Source organism: Danio rerio, chromosome 15, assembly GCF_049306965.1.
Source record: "Danio rerio strain Tuebingen ecotype United States chromosome 15, GRCz12tu, whole genome shotgun sequence".
In the NCBI taxonomy this organism is placed as follows: Eukaryota; Metazoa; Chordata; class Actinopteri; order Cypriniformes; family Danionidae; genus Danio; species Danio rerio.
This window is the reverse complement of record NC_133190.1, coordinates 4,722,760-4,748,207: the sequence shown is the minus strand read 5'-3', so window position 1 is coordinate 4,748,207 and position 25,448 is coordinate 4,722,760. Positions and strand designations below refer to the sequence as shown.

The following is a 25,448-nucleotide window of genomic DNA, read 5'->3' as shown; positions in this document are numbered from 1 at the left end:
TAAATAATTAAATACATCACTAAATATAATCTATATATACACGGTCAAAATCAACTTATGATCCCAAATGATGTTTAACAGAGCAAGGAAATTTTCACAGTATGTCTGATAATTTTTTTTCCTCTGGAGAAAGTCTTATTTGTCTTATTTCGGCTAAAATAATTGCGGATTTTAAATTTTTAAACACCATTTTAAGGTCAAAATTATTAGCCCCTTTAAGCTATACATTTTCTTGATAGTCTACAGAACAAACCATCGTTTTACAATAACTTGCCTAATTACCCTAACCTGCCTAGTTAACCTAATTAACCTAGTTAAGTCTTTAAATGTCACTTTAAGCTGTATAGAAGTGTTTCGAAAAACATCTAGTCAAATATTATTTACCGTCATCATGGTAAAGATGAAATAAATCAGCTATTAGAGATGAGTTATTAAAACTATTATGTTTAGAAATGTGTTGAAAAAATCTTCTCTCTGTTAAACAGAAATTGGGGGAAAAATAAACAGTGGAGCTAATAATTCAGGGGGGCTAATAATTCTGACTTCAACTGTTTATGCATGAAACCTTTTAAAAATTTGGGCACAAACGGGTTAAATGTCACCTTAAATATCTTGAAAAATATTTGTTTAAAGATGTGCTGTCTTCATGGCAAAGATAAAAGAAATCAGTTATAAGAAATGACTTATTAATACTATTATGTTGAAAAAAACATTTCCTGTATACAGAAATCGAGAGGAAAAATACAGGGGGGCTAGTTATTCTGACTTCAACTGTATATACTTATGCATAACACATAAAACCAAACATTATGTAAACACAAACTTTTATTTTGGATGTGATTTAATCATTTGACAGCACATTTATTTATATAATTGTTAGGACAGTAGAACATATTGCCTTTATAACTCACCCTACATGATGTTTTCAAGTCAGTGTATAGATTGAACACATATTTAATCTCCTCCATCTAGATTTTCCCCATAAGTCAGTGATGGATTCTTGTCTCCTTTGTTTGCCTGCAGACACTGGCTCTGGGACGGCCGTGGAGGAGAACCTCTGTAAGATCTGTATGGACTCACCCATCGACTGTGTGCTTCTGGAGTGCGGACACATGGTCACGTGCACAAAGTGTGGCAAACGCATGAGCGAATGTCCCATCTGCCGACAGTACGTGGTGCGGGCAGTGCACGTGTTCAGATCCTGAACAACATTTTCCATTCTCGGAGATCTTCCCCTGATCAACAGATACTGTAGAAAACCATCATGTGGCCTTTAAATCTTGCACAGTTTATCCTGTGGCACTTTATATGTGATAATGACTGAGACGCGCAAATCTCAAACCAATAACTGCGCTGGTTTTACTTTCATTTCTTCAAAAGTGCGTCTTCTGGATATTTTGAAGAGGAAGAAGCTGTTCGTAATCATGGATCACATGTTTGTTAGATGACAAAAATCAGTGCAGCAATAATGCCCATTTCTGCTATTGGTAGGATCATATGAATGTTATAAGCACAGATAGCATCTTCAGAAAGTGCCTTGCATGTCACTGCCCTGCTGCTTTTAATACACCTGTTTATCAAGCACTCCTTTTCAAAATAATCGTTTCTTTTAGATCCAAAACACTGGCGCTCAGGTTGAGTCTATCCAGGCTGACACGGTGAAAATGTGCTGGCAGGAATTAGACCTGCTACACCAGTCTTGTGAGGTTTTAAGATCACATGAGCAACGGCAGGTAGTTGGAATTGCTGACAAGAGTGTTTGAGACTGAGACAGTTGAAATGTGTAAAACACGACTGTTTTGCGCACAAAATAAGATCAAAATAATGTTTAAATGCAGACGAATCTGAAGCTTTTAATTTTCTATATATAAAAGAGCAGTGCTGTCAAACTCTTTAGTTTATTAGTGAACAGACAACCTATTCAACCCTTCAGTCCTCATTGGGTTGTCAAAAAGTTTGTTTGTTAGTCATTCATTCTCTGCTGCTTTTCTGGGGCCGGGTTGCGGGGGCAGCAGTCTTAGGAGAGAACCCCAGACTTCCCTCTCCCCAGACACTTCCTTCAGCTCCTCCAGGGGGATCCCGAGGCGTTCCCAGGCCAGCCGAGGGGCATAGTCCCTCCAGCGTGTCCTGGGTCTACCTCGAGGCCTCCTCCTGGATGGACATGCCTGGAACACCTCCCTAGGTAAGCGTCCAGGAGGCATCCGAAACAGATGCCAGAGCCACCTCAGCTGACTTCTCTCGATGTTGAGGAGCAGCGGCTCTTCTTCGAGCTCCTCCCGGGTGTCAGAGCTCCTCACCCTATCCATAAGAGTGTGGCCTGCCACCCTTCGAAGGAAACTCACTTCGGCCGCTTGTGTCCTTTAGGTCATGACCCAAAGCTCATGACTAGCAGTAATGTGGTTGGTGTACCGGTCCGACTGAGCCGAAAGGCAAAGCTTTCGATTTACCGGTCAATTCCTACTCTCACCTATGGTTTGTAAGTTAGTCACAGATAATATTTTGACCATTAAAGCCTTATTAAATGTTATTTGTGAATCGTAGGCAGTGTTTCAGCAATTTCTGGCTCCGTCAGGTAGCTGAAATATTTGTTCAAATTGAGCAAATGATATTTAAACCGCTTCAGTCTTTGTTAGGTCGTTGAAATGCCGTTTGTTAATTGAAGATATGTGTTTTAGTCTTAAGTACTCAGAACGCTGTTTGTTTATTGTACACAAATGTTTTGTTCCTTTCAATCCTCTTTGGGTTGTAAAAACAATGTTAATCATAGATTAAAAAAATTATATTTGAACTTTTTCAGGCTTCGTCAGATAGTTGAAACAATGTTACGACCCTTTTTTTTGTTGTTGTGTAGTGTAAACATTGTTATTCCCGCACACACAATATTTCATGGTCTCTTTATCGGGTACTTAAAGGTTTAGGTCAATTCTGTTGCTAACTAATTAGTCACCATCGTGTCATTTCAATCCCCAGAGAGCTTCATTCATCTCCAGAACACAAGTTAAAACAGCTTGGATGAAATCCTAGAGCTCTCTCATCCTCCATACACTGTAAAAAATGCAGGATCCACACAATTTATGTTATCCCAACACAAATCCATCAAGTTAACTTAACAAATTGAAGTTGTCCGGAAAAAAAAACTTAATCATGTTGTTTTAGTTCATTTTAAATAAGTAGTTTGAACAAAAATACAAGTCAAAACATTCTATGTGACTTCAGTGGTTCGACTGTAATCATGCAAAGCTCCTAAAAAACTGTTGTAGGCCAAAAAATTACGTAAAAATTAGGTCATTTTTATTTTTTTGTGTTTGCTATGACAATACAATGCAAGCGGCTTGTTTTTTTGGCATTCATGTTAAAAGATCAAGGCTAGCATACCGCGCGCAAAAGCAGCGCGTCAGCATGAGCGTCGCTGAGGCAGCAGTGCTGCTATAGTTTTGGCGCTGGGTCTATTTTTGTCACGCTGCTCACACTTAACTGAAGTGACAGTGCATTGTTGACCAAAAACACATTGAAAGACAATAAAAAGTAGCAATCTCACCCAATAAATGCGTCGATAATATCCACTGATTTATATTTAGTCAATCAAATGAACTTAAACAATTAAAAACAGCAATAAATATTTATTTGGGCCCAAACTACAAAACCTAATTTAAAACACTTTTAGTTTTGCTTAAGTTGCACACCAGTTTGACCAAGTATAAATATCATTTTAACTATAGGCCTATTGTATAAATCTTATTATAACTAGTTTAACATCAAGCTGACAATCAAAAACAAAATTATATGATATCACAGCTGATTGTCTTCTGTACATGTGCAAGTTAAACGACATGAATGACACTCCTCATAGAGTTTGAGAAGCATACAGTTCAGTAGGATCTATATAATTTGTAAAATAAAGACTTGTAGGTTAAGTAAACAGCATAGGGGGAGTTGCAGCACAAGCCTTGGTGCAGATGAAAAGTAAAAAAAAAAGTGATAGATAGATAGATAGATAGATAGATAGATAGATAGATAGATAGATAGATCTGCTCGTGCTTGCACTGTGAAACAGGTGTCATAGTAAATAGTCTGACCAACCTGATCTCACGAGAAAACATATTTTACGTTTTGTCAGTTTAGGGGCTAATTCGTACGTTTCGAGTTCAGTTGTACGAAAATGTACTATTTTAAAAAAAGAGGTGTAGCACCCAACCCCAGCCTTAACCCTAACCATCATTGGGTGATGAACAAATCATAGTAAATTATACGAATTAGATTGTACGAATATATACTGTACGAATTAGCCACTAAATCAAAAAGTTACGAATTGTCGTGAGATTGCGTTGGACTGACATGACATGGATGAGAAGATAGATGAACAAAGTTATTTTATATTGTTTTAGTCACACAAAAGAGTTCTCGTAGCGTCATATGATTACAGTTGAACCATTGAATTTTTCAGCAAAGTTGTTGCTTCCTTTTCTAGACTGAACATCTCAACACCATTGCTGTCTATGGCGGACGAGAGAGCTCCAGGATTTCATCTAAAATATCTTCATTTGTGTTCTGAAGATGAACGAAGCTCTCGCGTCTATTGTGATTGATTAAAAACTTAAACCAAACCTGGCTAAACCAACGATTTAAAATGTGGCTTGTCTTATATTAAAATGGAGTTTGAGAGCATTGTTGCTCTTTTATATTTCATTTCTATTCTGTAGATTTTATAGGTGCATTTATACAGATAATCAGCTCTTTCCTGATGAATGACTTTAATTTTTGGAACAAATCTTATCGTTGTTTAGCAGGAGGAGAGCTAGTAGAGGAATGACAGTCAAAAACAGCCAAAAGCACAGCAGCCAGAATTCAGGACAACCCCAGAGTGCCGTCGTAGCTGATGTTTCAGTGCAGCCTGAGGTAGGAATTCAGTTAGCAGCACTTTAGCCTTCTCCACCCACCAGTGCAGGAAATATCAGGTGAACATGCCTCAACAAGTGACTCACCACAGCTCCTCCCTTCCCTCCAGCTTTCAAACTCACTTAGCATTGACTAGCGCTATTCTCAGCAGTCTTCCTTCACACTCTTCCCAATCATCGACGCTTCTTAATCACACAATCGCATACACCATACAGGGTTCATTCAGTAGGTTTGTCATTTATTCAGTCATTCCAACCTCATGTATTATTATTATGCAAAGAGATACACAAATAAAATAGAAAGGAAACACACAATTTGGTCAACAATGACACAGATTTGTGTGTGTGTAATATTAAATGGATGTAAATATCTAAATATATAAACATAGGAACATTAAAATGGATAACAGCAGTAGAAACTAGTATTCACTAAATCAATGCTACAGAATTAGCGCTGTTCAATGCTGTCTCACACCAGTTTTGACCCAGTGTGGTAGTTAGTCACAAACAGTATTTCAAGCATTGAAGCTTTGATAAGGTTGCAAAAAAAAAAAGATGCAATGTGGTTGATTAATGTGTATATAGTGATCAGATTTCAGTGTGATTGATTTTTGTAGGATGTTTCAATGTGGTTGCATATTGATTAATCATATGGGGGATTTCAATAATTATGATGGCAAATATGAAAATGGTTTCGAAAGATTTGTAAAATAGCGCACATGTGAACACATTTATAATAAAAATACAAATAGCATGCAATTTAGTTATTTCAGGGAGAATTGTAGGCATTTCAATCAATGTTTCCAAGCTCTGTTCCTTAAGGCACATCAACAGTACACATTTTCAACCTCTCCCTAATCAAACACCTGAATCAACTCAGCAGAACATTAGAAGAGACTGAAACCTGAAATGAATGGGTCAGATAAGGCAGACGTCCAAACTATGTACTATTGGTGTGCCTCCAGGAACAGGGTTGGGAAACACTGCTTTAAATGATCAATTTTAAATGGGTAGTTCACCAAAAAATTAAATTTCGTCATTGTTTACTTGTTTAAAACCTATTTGAGTTTCTTCTGTTGAACTCAAAGGAAGATATTTTGAAGAATGCTGGAAACTGGCACTCATTAGCTGCGTCCGAAACCGCCTACTACTCAGTAGGTACTGCATTTGAATTTAAACGTACTACTTGGCTGTTAGAAAAGTACGTTCTATACAGTATGAATGTGAAAAGTATGAATGGAATTCGGACATACTACATCCGCCATTTTGTCATGGTCACGTGACCTACCTGCGTCAGTTGCGTCGCCTCACTTCCATTCATGAATTCTCTCATGGGGCATTATGGGATAGCGCAGCGTGCATGGGATGTGCACTCCAGAATCTTGCCGGAAGTAGTAAGTCATCCGGGTACTTCTCGCATACTGATTTTCGAATTCTATGAATTCAGACATACTACTCGGCTCGCATACTGATTTTAGCGTACTATATAGTATGGAAGTATGCGGTTTCGGACGCAGCCATTGACTCCCAGAGTAGGAAAAATGACTACCATGGAAGTAAAGAATCATCATTTTTCTAAATATCTTCTTCTGTGTTCAACAGAAGAAAATAAGTTTCTTTAAAACCACATGAGCGAGAGTAAATGGGGTGTTTTTAATATTTTGGGTGAACTATCACTTTAATTTTATAAAAATGAGCAGCTTGAACTTTCTACATTTTGGTTTACAGCTGAGCAAATACAATAATACAGGGCTGGAATGACTGTAAACATTTAGACGTTTTCATTCTTGAGAACTATTCCCCTTAACAGCCAACATCCCGGATGTTTTTCCAGTATAGCTCTAATATAAATATTCATGATTGTCTGAACCTGAATCGATCTTGACAATATATATTATCCTTGAGTGCGAACTCAAGGGTAACAGTTAAAGGAAGTTTCGACATGCGTTTGTACCATGTCGAAATTACACGCTTCCGATTAGCAAAAAGTGTCCTTAAGAAACGTACTATTTCTGATTATAAACTGGAAACTTCAAGTTACAGCAGGCGAATGACTAATGTTATTTTGAAATGGCATGATTTTTGTTTAACCCAAGGCTTGCCAACTATTAGATTTATTTCCAGTTTTCCTTCAACAACAATCACCTTCCCAAAGAAAATTAGAAAAAAAAAAATATATAGTCAGAAATACACTACCTGACAAAAATCTTGTCTTGAATCTCAGTTGTTAGAGCAACAAATAATAACTTGACTTCTAGTTGATCATTTGGAAAAGTAGCAGGAGGTGGATTTTTCAGATGTATCATCAATTGAGCTGCATCCCAATCATCACAAGCACTGCAGAAGACCTACTGGAACCAGCGTGGACTCAAGATTCTCACAGATATCAGTCAAGTTTGGTGAAGGAAAAATCATGGTTTGGGGTTACATTCAGTATGGGGGCGTGCGAGAGATCTGCAACATCAACAGCCTGAGGTATCAAAACATTTGTGCTGCCTATTACATTACAAACCAGAGGAGAGGGCAAATTCTTCAGGATAGCCCTCCATACTTCAGCCTCCACATCAAAGCTCCTGAAAGCAAAGAAGGTGCTCCAGCATTGGCCAGTCCAGTCACCAGACATGAACATTATTGAGACTTTTGTTTGAGCAAAGTCAGACTTTACTGTCCTAATTAAATAATTAAAAATCAAGGTGTGATGCCAACTAGAAGTTATTATTTGGTGTTCCTAAAACTTGGATAGGTGACAGGTAGTGTATAGTTATAAATAATGTGTGTGTGTGTGTGTGTGTGTGTGTGTGTGTGTGTGTGTATATAGTCCTAAAATAGGGCTAATTAATGTGTCCGAATTCAAATCTAGTGCAAGACGAACTAATAATACAACCTGCGTCAGCTTTGGGTGACTTAAAACTTGATATCACTGTGAATTTACAGTTAAAAAAAAAAAGTTCATTTCTGGATCAATGTCATCATGTCTTGTTAAAGAGTCTGTTGTGTCAATACCAAGAGGGAACACTTTCATTTTCAGATGGTTTGAATGGTAATGGTGTCAACCAGATGCCTTAATATCCAAAGCAGAACTATTAAGATCTAGTTGTACCTGTACTAAACCACCAAAGTAGTGTGTGCGTTTTGTGTTGTTAATGATTTTTTTATTATTAAAATATATTTCCAAGACTTCAGTACAATACTTTTGTGTCTGTGAGTAGATCAGCATGAATAAGACTGTTGAACGAGTTGTGCTGGTTTGCGTCAGGCTGTGTGAGTTTGTGGATCTGTTGTTGTGGGGTTTAAAACGTATCTGATTCGCAGAGAACAAAGTATTCTCGCGAGGGCGGAGAAATGTTATTGAGTTACAGGTTATTGTTAGCCGTCTCTCCCTCAGACAATTGCTCGTCCCTCCTGAGGTTCTGGCATAATAAAGCGGAGCAATTACGTAATAAAGCAAATAAACATTTATGTAGAAGCATGACGGTGCTATTTGAAAACTGAGGTTACGCAAATTAAATCCCACAGAACACTCCATTAAATAAACACAAGCATGGGAAAAGCAAATAGAAGACTAAAACTACACTGAGACAAAAATAAAAAATAAAAATAAAGTAGTAAATCCAGTTAATCAAGGTAAGGGGATGCAAACAATTTATATGTTGAGGATGTTTTCATCCACTCTGGGATGATTTTGAGTCTTAATTTGGGCCACAACTTTCTCAGTTTCAGCAAATGGAGTGATTTTTGGTGACAAATCTGATTTTGATACAAATTTTAAGAAAATGCTATGGGAATTTTCAAAAATTCAATACACTCTGGGCAAATTTACTATTTCATTATGTTGGTGACTGTTTTTGCCCCATTGACTTCCTTTTATATGACATTTTTCAACAGTAAAGATGAAAAGTTTTACCTCTTCCCAACAGTGAAAACCACAAACAATCGAGAATGATGATTATATGGTGTTAAAGGAGCAGTAGGTGATCTTTCACAATGATTTTTGTATCACTGTGAATATACAGATAAAAAAAAAAGTTAATTTCTGCATCAATGTTGTCATGTCGTAAAGCATGAAATCATCTTAGACTATTTTCTTGAACATCACTGTACTGGAATGGCCTCCACAGTCCCCAGAGCTTAATCCAATAGAGCACCTTTGGGATGTGGTGGAACAGGAGATTTACATCATGGATGTTCAGCTTACAAATCTGCAGCAACTGCGTGATGCTATCATGTTAATATGGCCCAAAATCTCTGAGGAATATTTCCAGTACCTTGTAGAATCTATACCACAAAGGATTAAAGCAGTTCTGAAGGCAATATGGGGTCCAACTAGGTACTAAAAATGGGTACCTAATAAAGTGGCTGACGAGTGTGTGTGTGTATGTGTTCACAATTATGTTTTCCAGAATTTGTTAGACTTATCAGCTGATTAAAATATACATCACTTTACCCGTTGCTGTAACCCAAAACTCAGTCCTGGGGGCCAGTGTCCTGCATAGTTTAGCTCCAACTTCCTTTGACACACCTAGAAAGCGGTTGATTAGCTGGTTCAAGTGTGTTTAATTGGGGTTGGAACCAAGATATGCAGGACACCAGCCCTACACTTGGTAAGTTCCCTTCAGTTTTGAAAGGGATTTGCATCTTAAAACAGACTAGCACTTAATCACCATGCAGGTTTTCCTTTTATTGACCACTTAATATTATTTTAGTACCTTTCATTTGACATCAGTCAAGCAGCAGATTCTGCGTGAGAAAGATCTGAAGATCTGATGGGGTTTATATAGTACACGGCGACCCCTTGTGGATGAAAGACAGCTGTATTTCCATGTAGTAGACTAGTCAAATACATTAGCTCTGTTCCTCTATCATTTTATTAACGGTTGAAAGAGTTCACCTTCTCTACAATAAAGTCCGCGTGACTTTGAAATTACAAAAACATATACATGCATATATATATATATAATTATTATTTTTTATTTTTTTTACTTGAGTGGATTAACTTGCACAGGTTAACTGTTCACATAAAAAAATATTTCACCATTTTTAATTCAGCAGATTTAGACATGTTAATGTTTTAAAGCGCAGGTGTCAAACTCTGTTGGTGTAGGGCTGCAGCTCTGCAGATTTTAGCTTCAACTCTAATTGAAAACACCTGATCAAACTAAGGCCTTTAGGCTTGTCTGAAATTTACAGGAAAGCGTGTCGAAGCAGGGTTGAAACTAAACTCACTACCTGAGTTTGTCAGCCCTGTTTTAAAGGGATAGTTCACCGAAAAATCACAATCATGTCATCATTTACTCGTTTCAAATCTTCACTTGAACAGAGAAAAGAGGCTGTTTTGAGAAAAGGTAACAGGTTTTCAGCGTCCATCACCATGTCTTATTTTGTGTTCAACAGAACAAAGTTTATACATACTTGAGGGAAAGTACAAAGTGAGTAAATTGTAATTTTTGGACTACACCTTTAAAATCGTTTGGCCTCTTAATAATAACTACTAAACTTCGCCGCCTAGTGGCAGATTTAAAAACATCAGCATAAAGCTAACTCAAAGGAAATGTGTCACGGGTACATTGGATAAAAGAGAATATATGAAACTATCTAAAGCAATTGAAAACACAATAATCAGTCTAAAATAGTCCAGCTTTCCGACTTTAAATTCACCAAAAGTCTACCAGCAACCAGCATGTTAGACTGGAAGAAAGAAAAAAAGGACTAAAACGCAGTTACAGCCAATGTGCTATTAAAGTAGTTTTTATGTCAACACTAGACTGTAAAAACAATAAATTATATATATATATGATTTTTAAAAACTTTTTGAAAAATATTTCCCAAGGAAAATGTTCACAGTGTATCTGATAATATATATATATATATATATATATATATATATATATATATATATATATATATATATATATATATATATATATATATATATATATATTTATTTTTTTATTTTTTATTTTTTATTTTTCTAGAGAAAGTCTTATTTCTTTTTATTTCAGCTAGAATAAAAGCAGTTTTTCATTTTTAAAACACGATTTTAAGGTAAATATTATTAGCCTCTTTAAGCTATATATTGTTTTGATAGTCTACAGAACAAACCATTGTTATACAATAACTTGCCTAATTACCCTAACCTGCCTAATTAACCTAGTTAAGCCTTTAAATGTCACTTTAAGCTGTATAGAAGCGTCTTGAAAAATATCTAGTCAAATATTATTTACTGTCATCACGGCAAAGATAAAATAAATCAGTTAACGGAGAGAAGATTTCTTCAACACCTTTCTAAACATAATGGTTTTACTAACTCATTTCTAATAACTGATTTATTTTATCTTGAGACATTTTTGATTTAATAAAAAAAATCATTACTATTGTAAAAACTAATTAAAAGATATAAATAAAAAAAGATTTAATTCCTAAACAGTTAACTCTATGAACTAAATCAAATCAGTGTTTGGTAGGACCACACATTTCCATCAAAACTATTTTGTTCTTGCAGTGAATTCACTTTGCACACCAGTCTGCAGAGTAGCTTGCGGACAAATCCATCAGTGCAGTGGAGATGTGGCACAGAAGCTGTCTCTGAAATGGCGTTTAGATTATGGCCTATTTAATGCTGCTCAAATTGGGATAGTCATCTGCAGGTGGGTTTGTTTGTACCCTTTTATTTGAATAGACGGTAAATATGTTGCACTTGACTGCGACTAGTAATGTAGTACACAAGCACACTGCTGTACAGATGTGCCGGAGAGTCTCTCACTTCCTCTGTATCGTTGCCGGCTGCAGTATGCTGGGTAACAGTAGCATGAACTGTAAAGATAGTGCACCTGCATAAGAATAACTCTGTTAAAAAGAGTTTGAAGCAGATCCAGATGTTATTAGCTTCAGCATATTCAGAATGCACATCCCAGGTAGTGTTCAGGGTACTTCTAGATCATTCTGAGGATACATTTCTCATGTTGCTTTTAAAGGAACTCGCTCTACTTTTTTCTTTAGAAAAGAGACATATTTTACAACTCCGCTAGAATTAAACTGCTAATTTTGATCATTTTTGAATTCATTCATCTGATCTTCGGGCCTGGCAGGAGCACTTTTAACTTAGCTTAGCATAAATAATTGGATTGGATTAGACCATTAGCATCTCAATCAAATTTTCAAGAGGAGTTTTGATAGTTGTTTTATTTGAAAATTACCAATGACCTATGCAGATTCTAGCTGGTGGTGCTGGGACTATTTTCAGGTCCTGCATGATATCATTGCGCCTGCTTCAGTTATGGTTCGGCAGCAGCGTTTCTTGATTATTATGCTGGAATGAGACTATAGTTCCTAGACATATCAGCCTAGAAAACAGCAGCTTTAATTTTTTATATACATCATGTAACTACAAAAGAGTCAAGCTTTAAATAGTAAAATTATTAAACATTTTAACGAGATGCTAATGGTCTAATCTGATTCAATAATCTATGCTAAGCTAAGCTAAAATGCTCCAGTCAGAGCCAAAGACTGGCTGATTTGATTTAATAATGGTAAAACTCAATAGTTTAACTCTAGTGGAGCTGTAAAATGAGCCTATTTTCAGAACAAAGTGGAGTGTTTCTTTTCAAGTATTGCTTCAATACCTTTAGACGTTGTTGTATCTCTCAGATTTCCACATTTGTGTTCAGAGAACATTGTCAAGACAAAGTCATTGGGATTAGAAATTAAATTAGGGTGAGTTAATAATGCAGAGTAAAAGCTGGCATATTAAAGCGAACGGTTTCTTCAACACACTATGATGTGTGTACTGGACATGCATATTGGTTTTGTTATTGGCTTATTTTACAACTCCTAGAGTTAAACTGTTGAGTTTTTTAATCCATTCAGCTCCGACTGGAGCACTTTAATTTAGCTTAGCAATGATATTAATGCAGATTTAATGGGTGGTGTTGGTTGGTTTAGGTCAAGGGGTCTATTTTCAGGTCCTGGATGATATCTATGCGCCTGCTTCAGCCATGGTTCGGCAGCAAAGTTTCTTACATTTACATTTTACGTTTACATTTAGTCATTTAGCAGACGCTTTTATCCAAAGCGACTTACAAATGAGGACAAGGAAGCAATTTACACAACCAAGAGCAACAATGAATAAGTGCTATAAGCAAGTTTCAGGTCTGTAAAGTCTAAGAAGGAAAGTATTAGTAATTTTTTTTTTGAGTACAGTTAGTGGTATATCCAGAGGCAATTGCACATTAGGAAGGGAAGTGAAGACTAAATAGTTGAGTTTTTAGTCGTTTCTTGAAGACAGCGAGTGACTCTGCTGTTCTGATGCAGTTAGGGAGTTCATTCCACCAACTGGGCAGATTGAGCGCGAGCGTTCGGGAATGCGTTTTCTTCCCTCTTTGGGATGGAACCTTTAGGCGACGTTCATTCACAGAATGCAAGTTTCTGGAGGGCACATACATCTGCAGAAGTGAGAGCAGATAAGAAGGAGCAAAGCCAGAAGTCGCTTTGTAAGCAAACATCAGTGCTTTGAATTTGATGCGAGCAGCAACTGGCAGCCAGTGCAAACGGATGAGCAGCGGATTGACATGTGCTCTTTTAGGTTCATTAAAGACCACTCGTGCTGCTGCGTTCTGGAGCAGCTGAAGAGGCTTGATAGAGTTAGCTGGAAGCCCGGCTAGTAGAGAGTTGCAGTAATCCAGTTTGGAGAGAACAAGAGCTTGAAGAAGGAGTTGAGCTGCATGTTCAGATAAGAAGGGTCAGATCTTTCTGATGTTATAGAGTGCAAATCTTGATTATATTCTTGATTATTATGCTGGAATGAGACTATAGTTCCTAGACATATCAGCCTAGAAAACAGCAGCTTTTCATTTTCTTTCATACATGATGTATCTACAAAAAAAAAGCTTTAAATAGTAAAATAAATGAAACTAGGAGTTGTAAAATAAACCTTTTTTTAAATACAAAGTGAAGTGTTTCTTTTAAAGTATTGCTTCAATACGTTTCAGCATCGTATCTTTCAGATTTCCACATTTGTGTTCAGAAAAGATTGTCAGTCAAAGTCATTGGGATTAGAAATTAAATTAGGGTGAATAAATAATGCAGAGTTAAAGCTGGCATACTAAAGCGATTGGTTTCTTCAACTCTTTACCATTTGTGTATTGAACAAACATATCAGTTTTGTTTTTGGCTCATTTTACAACTCCTCTAGAGTTAAACCATTGAGTTTTACCATTTTTGGATCCATTCAGCTCTGCCTGGAACACTTGTAGCTTTGCCTAGCAATGATGTTAATGCAGATTCTAGCTGGTGGTGCTGGGACTATTTTCAGGTCCTGCATGATATCATTGCGCCTGCTTCAGCCATGGTTCGGCAGCAAAGTTTCTTGATTATTATGCTGGATTGCGACTATATTTCCGAGACATTTCGAATTAGAAAACAGCAACTTTACATTTTCTTTCGTACATGATGTTTCTACAAAAGAGTCAAGCTTTAAATAGTAAAATTAATGAAACTTTAGTAATTTTTGAGCGAGATGCTAATGGTCTAATCCGATTCAATGATCTATGCTAAGCTAAAATGCTCCTGAATGAATTCAAGGGTAAAATTAAATTAGCCTATTTTTAATAGTAACTTGTCAATGTTTCTTCCAAATTTCTACATTTGTGTTCAGAAGAGAAAGTCAAGACAAAGTTGTTGGGCTTTAAAACAAAATAAGGTGAATAAATAATGGCAAAGCTGGCATAAGGGTAAACATATCGGTTCTGTGTTCGGCTCCAGTTTGTACTAACTCTGACTGCATCACTCATGCTCTGATCTTATATTAACTGCCCATTCAATTTACAAAATTCATTGTATAGTTCTCTTACTCGTGTATGAATTCTATTGCATGTTTATACTCCCACAAGACGTTTAAGATCCAGTGATCAAAATTCGTCTTTTAGTGCCTCGGTCCAGAATAATATTGCAACACTTTGGTCATTTAAACGAGATGCTAATGGTCTAATCCCATTCAATAATTCATGCTAAGCTAAGCTAAAGGTTCCTGCCAAACCCAAAGACTGTCTGAATGGATTCAAAAATGGTGAAACTCAACAGATTAACTCTTGGAGGCGTTGTAAAATGGGCCTGTTTTTAAAAAAAGTGGAGTGTTTCTTTTAAAATGCAATGCTTCAGTGCCTTTCAATGGCATTGTGCTTCTGAATTTTTACATTCAGAGGAGAAAGAAGTTTAAGATCCAGCTTAACAATCTAAATCTTTAATGTCCTCAGTCCAGACTAAAATGCAAAGCGGACAGGTTTTTTTTTTTCATTTAAATTTTCTTCAGCGCATGAGGTTTATGCAGTGGCCGAAAATAAATTTCGATATTCAGGCGAACATTTTGAGTTTACTTGCTTCATTCATGTGTCAGATTCACTTCACAATAGACACAAATTCACATTATGAGCAGGGTTTCTGTCTGCCCGGTGACTTTAGCTTTGTTGCTAAATGACTAGCATGAATTTTGTATTTGATAGCTTTTATTAGACTTGATGGCGACTCTCCTCCAGAAATGACAGCGACTCTTTGTTTACTAGTTTGTGGGTGTTTGAGTAGTTGCTGTCATGTGAAGTGTGTTTGACAGGACGGACTGTACCTCTTTTGTTTTCAAGTGTAGTTGGTTCATTTAAAAGTACAGATGTCTCAAGACATTGGAATTGACATTACCGAGGAGACATGGAAAGCGGTCTTGAACAGGGTTAACTCCTTCTCAATCTGTGCACGTCACAGGCTAATACAATGCAAGGTAGTGCATTGGTCCAAGAGCAGGCTAGCTCGCATCAATCTGTCGATAGACCCTGAGTGCGACAGGTGTCATTCTGGTACAGCTACTTTATTCCACATGTTTTGGTCCTGTCCTTCCCTGCTTTCTTTCTGGAGACAAATATTTCTTTCGCTATCAGCTATTACCACTGTTGATATCCCACCATGTAGCCCGACCACACTTTAAAGGGCCATGAAGCCCCCTCGTTTCAGCAGGGTGTTTTCACACCTCTACTTTGGAAAAAGTCAGAAAAGTGGGCGTGTCCAGCTCTGTTTAGGGGGGAGTGTCGGAGGAACTAAAGTGGGAGGGTGTGGGAGTGTCTATTTGGGCACGCGCGAGTTTCAGTCAAAATACTCACACACAGTAGAAAGTGATGATGTTTAACCTACATGGACATCTGTAGTCGAATTATTTGCCAAATTATTAAATGGTGGACTTTAACTGCAGTTTGGCTCTTTCATTCAGGGAATTCATTCATGCCCCTCGTGACAAACGAGATATTTGATTCGAGGATCTGCTCTAAGCGTGTATTTTTCATGCAATGTTTGATACCGCACGGCGAATGAGAGAAAAAAAAACTCAGCATTTCCCGGAAACTTAGATGCACATAGCAGCTAGCGTCAGAAAGCCGCGTGTGTTATTCCAGTCACTAAATGCGGTGAAAACCCTACACGAGGTTAAAGTTTGGTTGTGGTGCTAACATGTTTACACTCGGTGCAATAGTTAACTTAGTTCGATACGAACAAACTGAATAAACAAAGAGCACTGGTCGCTCACTAACCAAATCTGTAGAGACAGGACAATCACCAGCAACTAGAGCCGCGTCTTTATGAAGAGAATAATACAAGCGAATCCGGATCTCAGCGTTTGCAGATGAAAACAGCTCTCAGGTAAACAATAATCCTCCTTAGACACGTAAGTTATTGCTGTCGAGCGTCGCGTACACTGTAATCCACACATGACTCCAGATGAGCTCTCACAGAGAGAAAATGAAAACAAAACTTAACAGCAGCAAACTATAAAAGCAACACTTCACGCTTGTTTTGCCAACACAGCGTGGCGTCTCTGTCGTGTAAACACTGTGACAGTAATGAATATTAATGAAGTTGCACAATAGAGCGCGCTGATTGGTTTGAACCAAGCTTTACTCATGCATTAATGCATCACACTGTAAGACGTAATAAGACACACTCTGGCACAGACGTCCAGTCTGCACGCTGGAATACCCGCTATTATGTCATGACCGTGACGCAGCTTCAGAAATTAGTTTCAAACCGGAAGTACGAATTTGCTTGAAATAACGCAAAAACAACCAATTTACACTTTTTAGTGAAATATAGGTGTCCTAATAGTGTTTTTAGCAGTGTGGGACACATATACGACTGTCAACAGTTTAAAAAACATGTGTTTTGGTGTTTCGTGACCCTTTAACCTCACATTTTGTAGACTTTGTAGCCTTCTTAACCCTTCTGGCGATTAATTCTTCTGAACTGGAAGAGCCCTCACCCTCCTTCTCACACTTGTTGGATAAGAAATGTTCGTTATTTTATGAAATTAGAAAAAATTAGGTACTCTCTTCACCGAACTAGCACTATTTTTATTAAATTGTGGAAACACCTTCGCAAACATGTCCAAACTCTTCAGCTTGACCCTGCTCCTTCTGATTGAGTCCCCACCCCCTAATGCCCGGCTTTTACGGGAAACTATTTCTGGTCAACACACTTGGGTTTTTTTCTGTATATAAGATTGCACTAGTGTTGTTGTTTTTTTATTTATTAATCTATTTATTTTTATTATTATTATTTTATTTATTTATTTATTTTTATTATTATTATTTGCTCAAAATACTTTTTTACAATTTTTTTAATTACTTTTTTTAATTTGCTTATTGTTACAAGTTTATGTCTTTGTAAATTTTTGTAATGTTTCACAATGTATAAATAAAACAGTTTTAAAAAGTACAGATGTCAAGCTTTATGAGGATGTACTTCTCATATCTGTGAAGCGAGTATTTGCTGAGATTCCAGTGTGTTGACCACCAAACTGTCGTAAAAGCACACGTCTGGTCTGAGCCCCTCTCTTGGAGAAACGTCAGTCTATACCGATCGATGATTGGCTCCTGTACTAATAGGCGGGGCTTCATTCGCCATATTGACCGTTACACTTTTCCCCTTTCAAAACTATAAGAGTGACACGTCTTGTGGATTCGATAGTCTTTGAATACACACAAGAAGTGCTGATCATACAAAAGAAACTGCTAGAGTAAAGACGGGTGAGTGTTTTTTTTTTTTTTTTTTTTGAGAGGGAGAAGAGCGTTTGTACAGGTGGTTTGTCAAGGCCACTCACCTATGTGAAGCACACTTCATAAATGGAGTGTTTTTTTAATAGATATGAAGTGATTGTAAGAAAGCGTCGGTTAAAATGAGAGAGAGTGTGTTTTCTACAGGTGGTTTGTCAAGCGCAATCACAATTATGTTTTGAGGTCGTTGGTCGTGTTGTCGTGGAGGGGGGGGGGGGAGGGGGGTAGGGGGTCCTGGGTTTGTTAACAGTGGTTCTTATGGGATTTTGGTGGTTTTAATGATACCAGTGAATCTGCAGTCTGTGAGGGAATGGGAAGATTATTCCACCAGCACAGAACACTGAAAGGAAAGGTTCTGGAACGTGACTTATAGCCTTACTGTTAAGATACCACAAGGTGGCGCTCACTTACCGACTCCTGGAGGGGATGTAGACCTTCAGGAGCAGGTGGAGGTAAGAGTGCCAGTGGATGTCCTGCAAACAACAAAGTTGACCAGAAAAAGGGAGAGGCGCAATATGCATTCTTTTTAAGCACTAAAATTACGAATATTACACAAAACATAATATTTATTTAATTTAGCAAAGCAGACACACCTGACAATTAGCCTTAATTATTTTTTTTTAATATGTAAATCTGAACGTATCATTCAGAAGTCAAAAATAACAATAGTAGGAGCCTTTAAATGACTATTTTCAAGACAAAAGGACCCTAAATACACATACAAATTTATTTCAAACCAGATAACTTGATATAATTAGTGTTATTTTTCAAACATTCTTTCATTATTACTTTAAAAACACAAAGAAGCTTTGTCTATCTTGGAGATGTACAAAATGTACCTGCAGTATTAGAATCACCCATACACTGCATTTATGTGCAACATTCAGTTCAACTCAATCTTATTTATATAGTGCTTTTCACAGTAATTATGCTGTCAAATCGGCTTTACACATGGTAAATTAATTAAATTAATAATAACAAATTAATCATTTAAGTGAATATAAACCAGATCATGTGCGTAAGTCTCAAACTGACCTGTCACATGAAGACACTGGCAGAATTTGCTGCTGCGAGTTCATTTGTTCGCAAATTCGGCGAGCTGCGTCACAGACCCACACCCTGTGAAAACCACCGTCACCATCGTCTTCACAGGAAATCCTCTTCAGCATGAATAATGGGCCAGCCTGTTATAGATAGGACACTACGCTGTTAACATTTCCCATAGGTTTTCCTCTTATCAGCCACCGTTAAAGTCTTGCTTTTCGAGCCACACTGTATAAACGTCACATCTAACAATTCAGTTTAAAGGGTTGGTTCACCCAAAAATTTAATTTGCCATTATTTAATCTCCTTTTATTTGTTCAAAACCTGAGTTCCTTGCTTCTGTTGAACACAAAAGAAGATATTTTGACAAATGCTGAAAACCTGTAACCATTGCTTTTGTTAGTATTTCTTTTTCCTACTATGGAAGTCAATAGTTACAGGTTTTCAGCTTTCTTCAAAATATATTTTGAAGTGTTCAACCAAAGAAAGAAACTCATGCAAGTTTAAACCAGGGGTCACCAATCTCGTTCCTGGAGGGCCGGAGTCCCTGCAGGGTTTAGCTCCAAATTGCCTCAACACACCTGCCTGGGTGTTTCAAGTATACCTAGTAAGACCTTGATTAGCTTGTTCAGGTTTGTTTGTTTAGGGTTGGAGCTAAAATCTGCAGGACATCCAGGAACAAGTTTGGTGACCACTAAACAGCGAGTATTTTTTTTTTTTTTTTAGCAAACTATCCCTTTAATACGAAAATATTGTAATACAAACATCACAAGAGAGATTTAACAATTCAACTTGAAGGGTTATTTCACCCATAGATTTTATTCTGTCATTATTTATATCATTATCTACCTTTATTCCTTGCATCTGTTGAACACAAAAGAAGATATTTTGCAAATGCTGAAAACCTGTAACCATTGACTGCTATAATGTGTTTTTCATACTATGTAAGTCAATGGTTACAGGTTTTGATATTGTGATAAAAATATTGTAATATTATAATGCATATTTAAAAAAATAAAGCAAAAAAATACATCTAGTACAGTACCTGCCAGAAGTCTTGTCTCTTATCCAAGTTTTAGAAACAACAAGTAATAACTTGACTTTCCGTAAATCAGTTGGTGTCAGAAGTGTCTTATATGAAAGGCCTCTAGATTATGCTTATTTTACTAAAGTAAAATATGATCATGCCTTTTTTTAATGATTTAATTCGTACAGTAAGGTCTGACTTTGCTTAGACAAAAGTCTTGTCACTTATAATGCCCAGTATAGAATATAAAGTCATGCTGCAGTGGGAAACCATTTAATATTGATTCTGACTCCATCATGAGCTTGGAGGACTGCATCCATACAACTCTGCAATGACTCAAATCACTGACTAATAAAGTCATCTGGAATGACAAAGAAAGCGTTCCTGCAGGACTCCCAGAGTTCATCAAGAGTCTTTGGATTCCTCTTCAATGCCTCCTCCATCTTACCCCAGACATGCTCAATAATATTTATATCTGGTGACTGGGCTGGCCAATCCTGGAACACCTTGACTTTCTTTGCTTTAAGGAGCTTTGATGTGGAGGCTGAAGTATAAGGAGCACTATCCTGCTGAAGAATTTGCCCTCTCCTATGGTTTGTAATGTAATGGGCAGCACAAATGCCTTGATACCTCAGGCTGTTGATACTGCCATCCACTCTGCAGATCTCTTGCATGCCTCCATACTGAATGTAACCCCAAACCATGATTTTTCTTTCACCAAACTTGACATTTCTATGGGAATCTTGGGTCCATGCTGGTTCCAGTAGGTCTTCTGCAGTATTGGTGATGATTGGGATGCAGCTCAACAGATGATTCATCTGAAAATCGACCTTCTGCCACTTTTCCAAATGATCAACAGAAGTCAAGTTATTATTTGCTGCTCTTACAACTGGACAAGACTTTAGTCAGGTAGTGTAGATGCCAAATTTATAATACTGACAGCATGACTTTTTTTTTCCTTGCCTAAAATACTGATACTACGCGTTACTGCTGGTTGTGCAGATGTGCAGAGAGCAGGTGTGGCCTCTGGCGGGTTGTCATGGCGTCTTATCAAATTCCAATCTGCACTCAGTTTTGTGTGTGCGCTCATTCAAATGAGCAACTGCCTCTTCAACCTCAATTTTGCTATGTATTTTTAATGACAGACAAATAACATTTTATAATATATTTAATGTAATATATCTGCTAATACATACAGGTGAAATCTAAATGATTAAGCCTCCTTAAAACATATTCTTTTTAAAATATTTCCCAAATGATGTTTAACAGAGCACGGAAATTTCCTATAATATTTTTCTTCTGGAGAAAGTCTTATTTGTTTTATTTTGGCTAGAATAAAAGCAGTTTTTAAAAAAAAAATCATTTTAATTTCAATATCATTCACTCTTTTAAGCAATATCTTTATCGATAGCTAATCTACAGAACAAACCATCGTTATATAATGATTTGCTTATATACCATAACCTGCCGAATTAACCTAGGTAAGCCTTTTAAGTGCACTTTCACTTTAAGGCTTTAAAGGGTTCATTCCGCTGTGGCGACCCCAGATAATAAAGGGACTAAGTTGAAAAGAAAGTGAATAAATGAATAAATACCTATGTTTATGGGTCTCTGTGGGGGCACCCTTTTGGCCAGCAGCATCCCTGCTTACACTAGATATAAATGTTCATTTATTCATTCATTCATTCATTTTCTTGTCTGCTTAGTTCCTTTATTAATCCGGGGTCACCACAGCGGAATGAACCGCCAACTTATCCAGCAAGTTTTTTTTTTGAACTTCTGGTTATAAATGTTAAGTAACGAAACTCTTTTAGGCACATTTAAGGGATGTAACACCTTTGAACTTCCGGTCACCTTGTTGTTAGCAACTGAGTAAGCGACATGTTAATGAACTTATGCCGTCTTCGCTTAAATAACAAAACTTTCCACAGGAAATCACACTTCGCTTGTTTCAGTAACGGAGAACTTTCGATATACTGCATTTAGCAGCCTCTAGATGTTAGCCTCCTCATTGTTTTACCGAAAAACAAAACAAAACGTTGAATATTTAAATACCAAATTAATGTACGTCATTAACATGTGATTATTACCAGATGGCGCAGCAAAGTCGCACCACGCCAAAACAGCGCAGCACCGCACAACCTCCCATTGTGTCCTTTTGTCTGCATACACTAATTAAAATCACCATAAAGCCTTGAATCACTTTTTTACTCTACATCTGATTAACCCGCATACTTGCAGCAGCAGCCTTTATATGGAGCAGCACGCCTGCTTTACATTTCGCTCCGGACAGCCAATCATCTTCCATCTGGCGTCTGACCTCACGAGCAGGTGTAACCAATCAGAGCGGACGGCTGAGTGCCACCGCCAAGCTTGTGTGCGGAGTTCAGTCGCACTCAGGAAGTGAGTACAGGACTGAGCAGTTTTACTGCGCTTTCACTCTCATACATTCTCAAGTTGCTTGTTTTCCACTTTGACAGAACTTCTCAACACATTTCGCTCACAAATACAAGGTAAGGTCTAATTTTAGCGCATTTATGAACAATAGACAGCAGACGCTGAATTAGGAGAGTGTCTTTATGTCTATTATGCATAAGTCGTTCATATTTCTGATTCTGATACTGTACAGTTGTTAAGTGTTTAGAAATTGAGGCGATTAAAAGGTTTGTAATTTATTTTAAGTGTTTTAGGTTTGAGTAATTAACATTTAACAAACTCAACAGTGTTGTTTATTTGTGTTATTCTAGCATTGGGCTAGCTGGAGTTAACGTTATTTATATAGAACAAGTGCAGCTTAAGCATTGAGGTATAGTCGGTTTTATATTCGCATATTCAGATTTTCCCCTTAATAAAATATATTTTTAAAAAGTATCTTTGCAAGGAAGTCATATTAGCAGCAAATTGAAAATATAATATCAGCAGTCAATCAAAGTGCATCATTGTTTACAGTCAATAAGTAGTGCTAATGTTGTTTTTAAGTAATACTTAAGTACGATTTCAGGCCAAATACTCAAAGTAGCCTGATAAACACATTGGGGTAAAATTGGTTTTGTATTCGCACATTCAGACTTTCTCCTTAATAATATCATTTCGGAAAAGTATTATTTGCTAATTCCAAATAGTGAAATCATATTAGCAGCCAATGACTATCAAAGTATAACGTCAAATTAAACATTAACAGTACATGAAATAGTGCTAATGTTGATTTGAACCCAATATTCAGACCCAATATTGAAAGTACCATGGTAAAAATAAAGGGAGAATGTCAGAAGTTGTCTTCGAACGAATATGCGAATATTAAACCCACTTTACCTTAATAATAACATACTGACCGTTAAAATGAACGAATGTGCGAAAGTAACACCAATATTTTGAGCTAATAACTGCGTGATGTGTGGTTTTGATGACGATATATATGTAGTTTCCTCATGAATGAAACTTGGAGTGGTTAAAAGCGTTATATTCACAGATAATAGTATAATGTGCACATTTGCAGTCGCCAGCCGGCTGAATGTAAAGCGCGTGCATTGTTGATCTGTCAGGCAGCGAGAGCGCGCCGGGCGCTGCTTCGTTGGTTTTCTTCTGCAGCTTTTGCACATTTCCGCTGCTCTGGAGGACGGTCCTGACGAGATATTCGTCGACTTTTGGTGAGATGTCCCTTAGTTTTCCTTAACATCGCGTAAAACGATGCTTTTAGGAATGGTCAGGTTGTTTTTGTGTCGGATGACAAGTTAAAACTTTGGCCTTGAGGCGATAATGTCACATTAAACTTAAAGGGGTAGTTCACCCAGAAATGAAATGTTATTTACTGTTTACCTTTCAAATCTTTATACGTTTCTATCTTCTGTTGAACTCTAAAGAAGATATTTTAAATACTGAAAACCAGTATCCATTGACTTCCATTGTGTTTGTTGTTCATGCTTTGCAAGTCAATAGATTTCAGCTTTCGTCAATATATCTTGTTTAGTCTTGAACAGAAGAAACTTATCATCATCATCCTTCACTTTAAATAATGTGAGGTAAATTTAGTTTTATTTTCGCACATTTGTTCGTTTTAACAGCTCCTACGTTGTTTGCTCTGCTACTTTGAATATTGGGTCTGAAATCGCATGTAAGTAGGACTTTAAAACAACATTAGCACTGTTTATTTGACTGTGAACACTGTTGTACTTTGACAGTCAATAGCTGCTAATATGATTTCACTATTTCTAATTTGCGGGAATACTTTTCTGAAATTATAATATGAAAGAGAAAGTCTGAATGTGCAATTTATATAACCAACTTAACCCCAATAATAGTGAGTATGATCGCTTTAAGAGCAGATTTTACATCTGCTCATGCCAATAATGTTCCTGTCAGATTTGTTTTTATCTTGTTTTATATGAAATATCCCTAAACAATGATTCTCAGAGTTTCAAACCAGCTCAAAAACACAGAAGCATACTTTTGAGGAAATGTTACGATACATTGAAGGAAAGGCTGTGCGATTAATCGAAAGCGAATCACAATGTGAAATGTCGTGATTAGCTAATCGCAACAGGCTGTGATATGAAATATGTATTATTTTAATTTCCTCCGCCCAGAGCAAATGTGTGACTGCCGTCTGCGTGTAATAGCCTTACAAGACAATTAAGTGAGCATTTTCGTTCTGCCCAATCAGATTTGCGCAACCAAACTATGCGGAACATCCACAATAAAAAAAATAAAAAAAACAGGAAAGCTTGGACAATTGGGATGATACGGCCTTAGAAGCATTAATAGACAAATTAATATAAAAGAAAAACAGGACGTCGGTAATACGAGTATATTTTGGTTTCAAAGTCACAGACACCAAACAAAACCAGATAAGAGCTGTCGCAGAATTGTTGCCACAGCCTGCAGATTATTTAGAATTTTGACTACAAAATTAAATCGCTAATCAAATCGCAATATCTGTCGGAAAAATCGCAATTAGATATTTTCTCTAAATCGCGCAGTCCTAATTGAAGGTGTCCGTTGAGGGCACTGTAAGCCATTTACGGTAGTCAGTGGTGGAAAGCGTACTGAAAAATCATACTCAAGTAAAAGTAGCATTACTTGCCCAAAAATGTAGTGCAACTAGAGTAAAAGTATCTGCTGTAAACATTACTCAAAGTATGGGTAAAAAGTAGTCCTTTCAAAAGTAATCGTGAGTAGTGAGTATTACACTGTGCAGAGCTGATGCATTAACATGCAGTTTGTGCAGAGATATGTAAACGTAATATTCTGTAGTGCATTTAGTGAGCTTCCTATATTTGTTTGTTCCTTTCAACCTTTCTTCCATTGTTTGTTTGTTCTGTCCTTCCTTCATTCATTCGTTTGTTCATTTCTTCCTTCATTTATTTGTTCCTTCCTTCGTTCCTACTGTAATTTGTTCTCTCATTC

At 37.0% G+C, this 25,448-nt stretch overlaps 1 protein-coding gene and 2 long non-coding RNA genes across 9 annotated transcripts in view; 1 reads left to right on the top strand and 2 right to left on the bottom strand.

Moving 5' to 3' along the window:
- The window catches only part of rffl (ring finger and FYVE-like domain containing E3 ubiquitin protein ligase), a 33,004-nt gene extending 30,211 nt beyond the window's left edge, over window positions 1–2,793 (top strand). For 3 of the 4 annotated variants that reach the window (XM_068213500.2, XM_009291450.5, XM_005157394.6), the window contains one exon: window positions 1,024–2,793. In XM_068213500.2, the coding sequence (XP_068069601.1) occupies window positions 1,024–1,205 (182 nt within the window). In that variant the 3' untranslated portion in view covers window positions 1,206–2,793. 4 annotated transcript variants of the gene reach the window in all.
- LOC103908797 (uncharacterized) overlaps window positions 1–22,269 on the bottom strand; it is a 28,244-nt gene extending 5,975 nt beyond the window's left edge. For all 4 annotated transcript variants that reach the window (XR_012391265.1, XR_012391263.1, XR_012391264.1 and 1 more), the window contains exons 1-3: window positions 22,136–22,269; window positions 19,010–19,158; window positions 18,386–18,447 (exon numbers count right to left, since the gene is read on the bottom strand). This is a non-coding gene — a long non-coding RNA (uncharacterized lncRNA). The remainder of the gene's footprint in view (window positions 1–18,385; window positions 18,448–19,009; window positions 19,159–22,135) is intronic.
- si:dkey-35i13.1 overlaps window positions 1–25,448 on the bottom strand; it is a 270,744-nt gene that overhangs the window by 84,783 nt on the left and 160,513 nt on the right. The gene's annotated exons all lie outside the window — the stretch shown is intronic.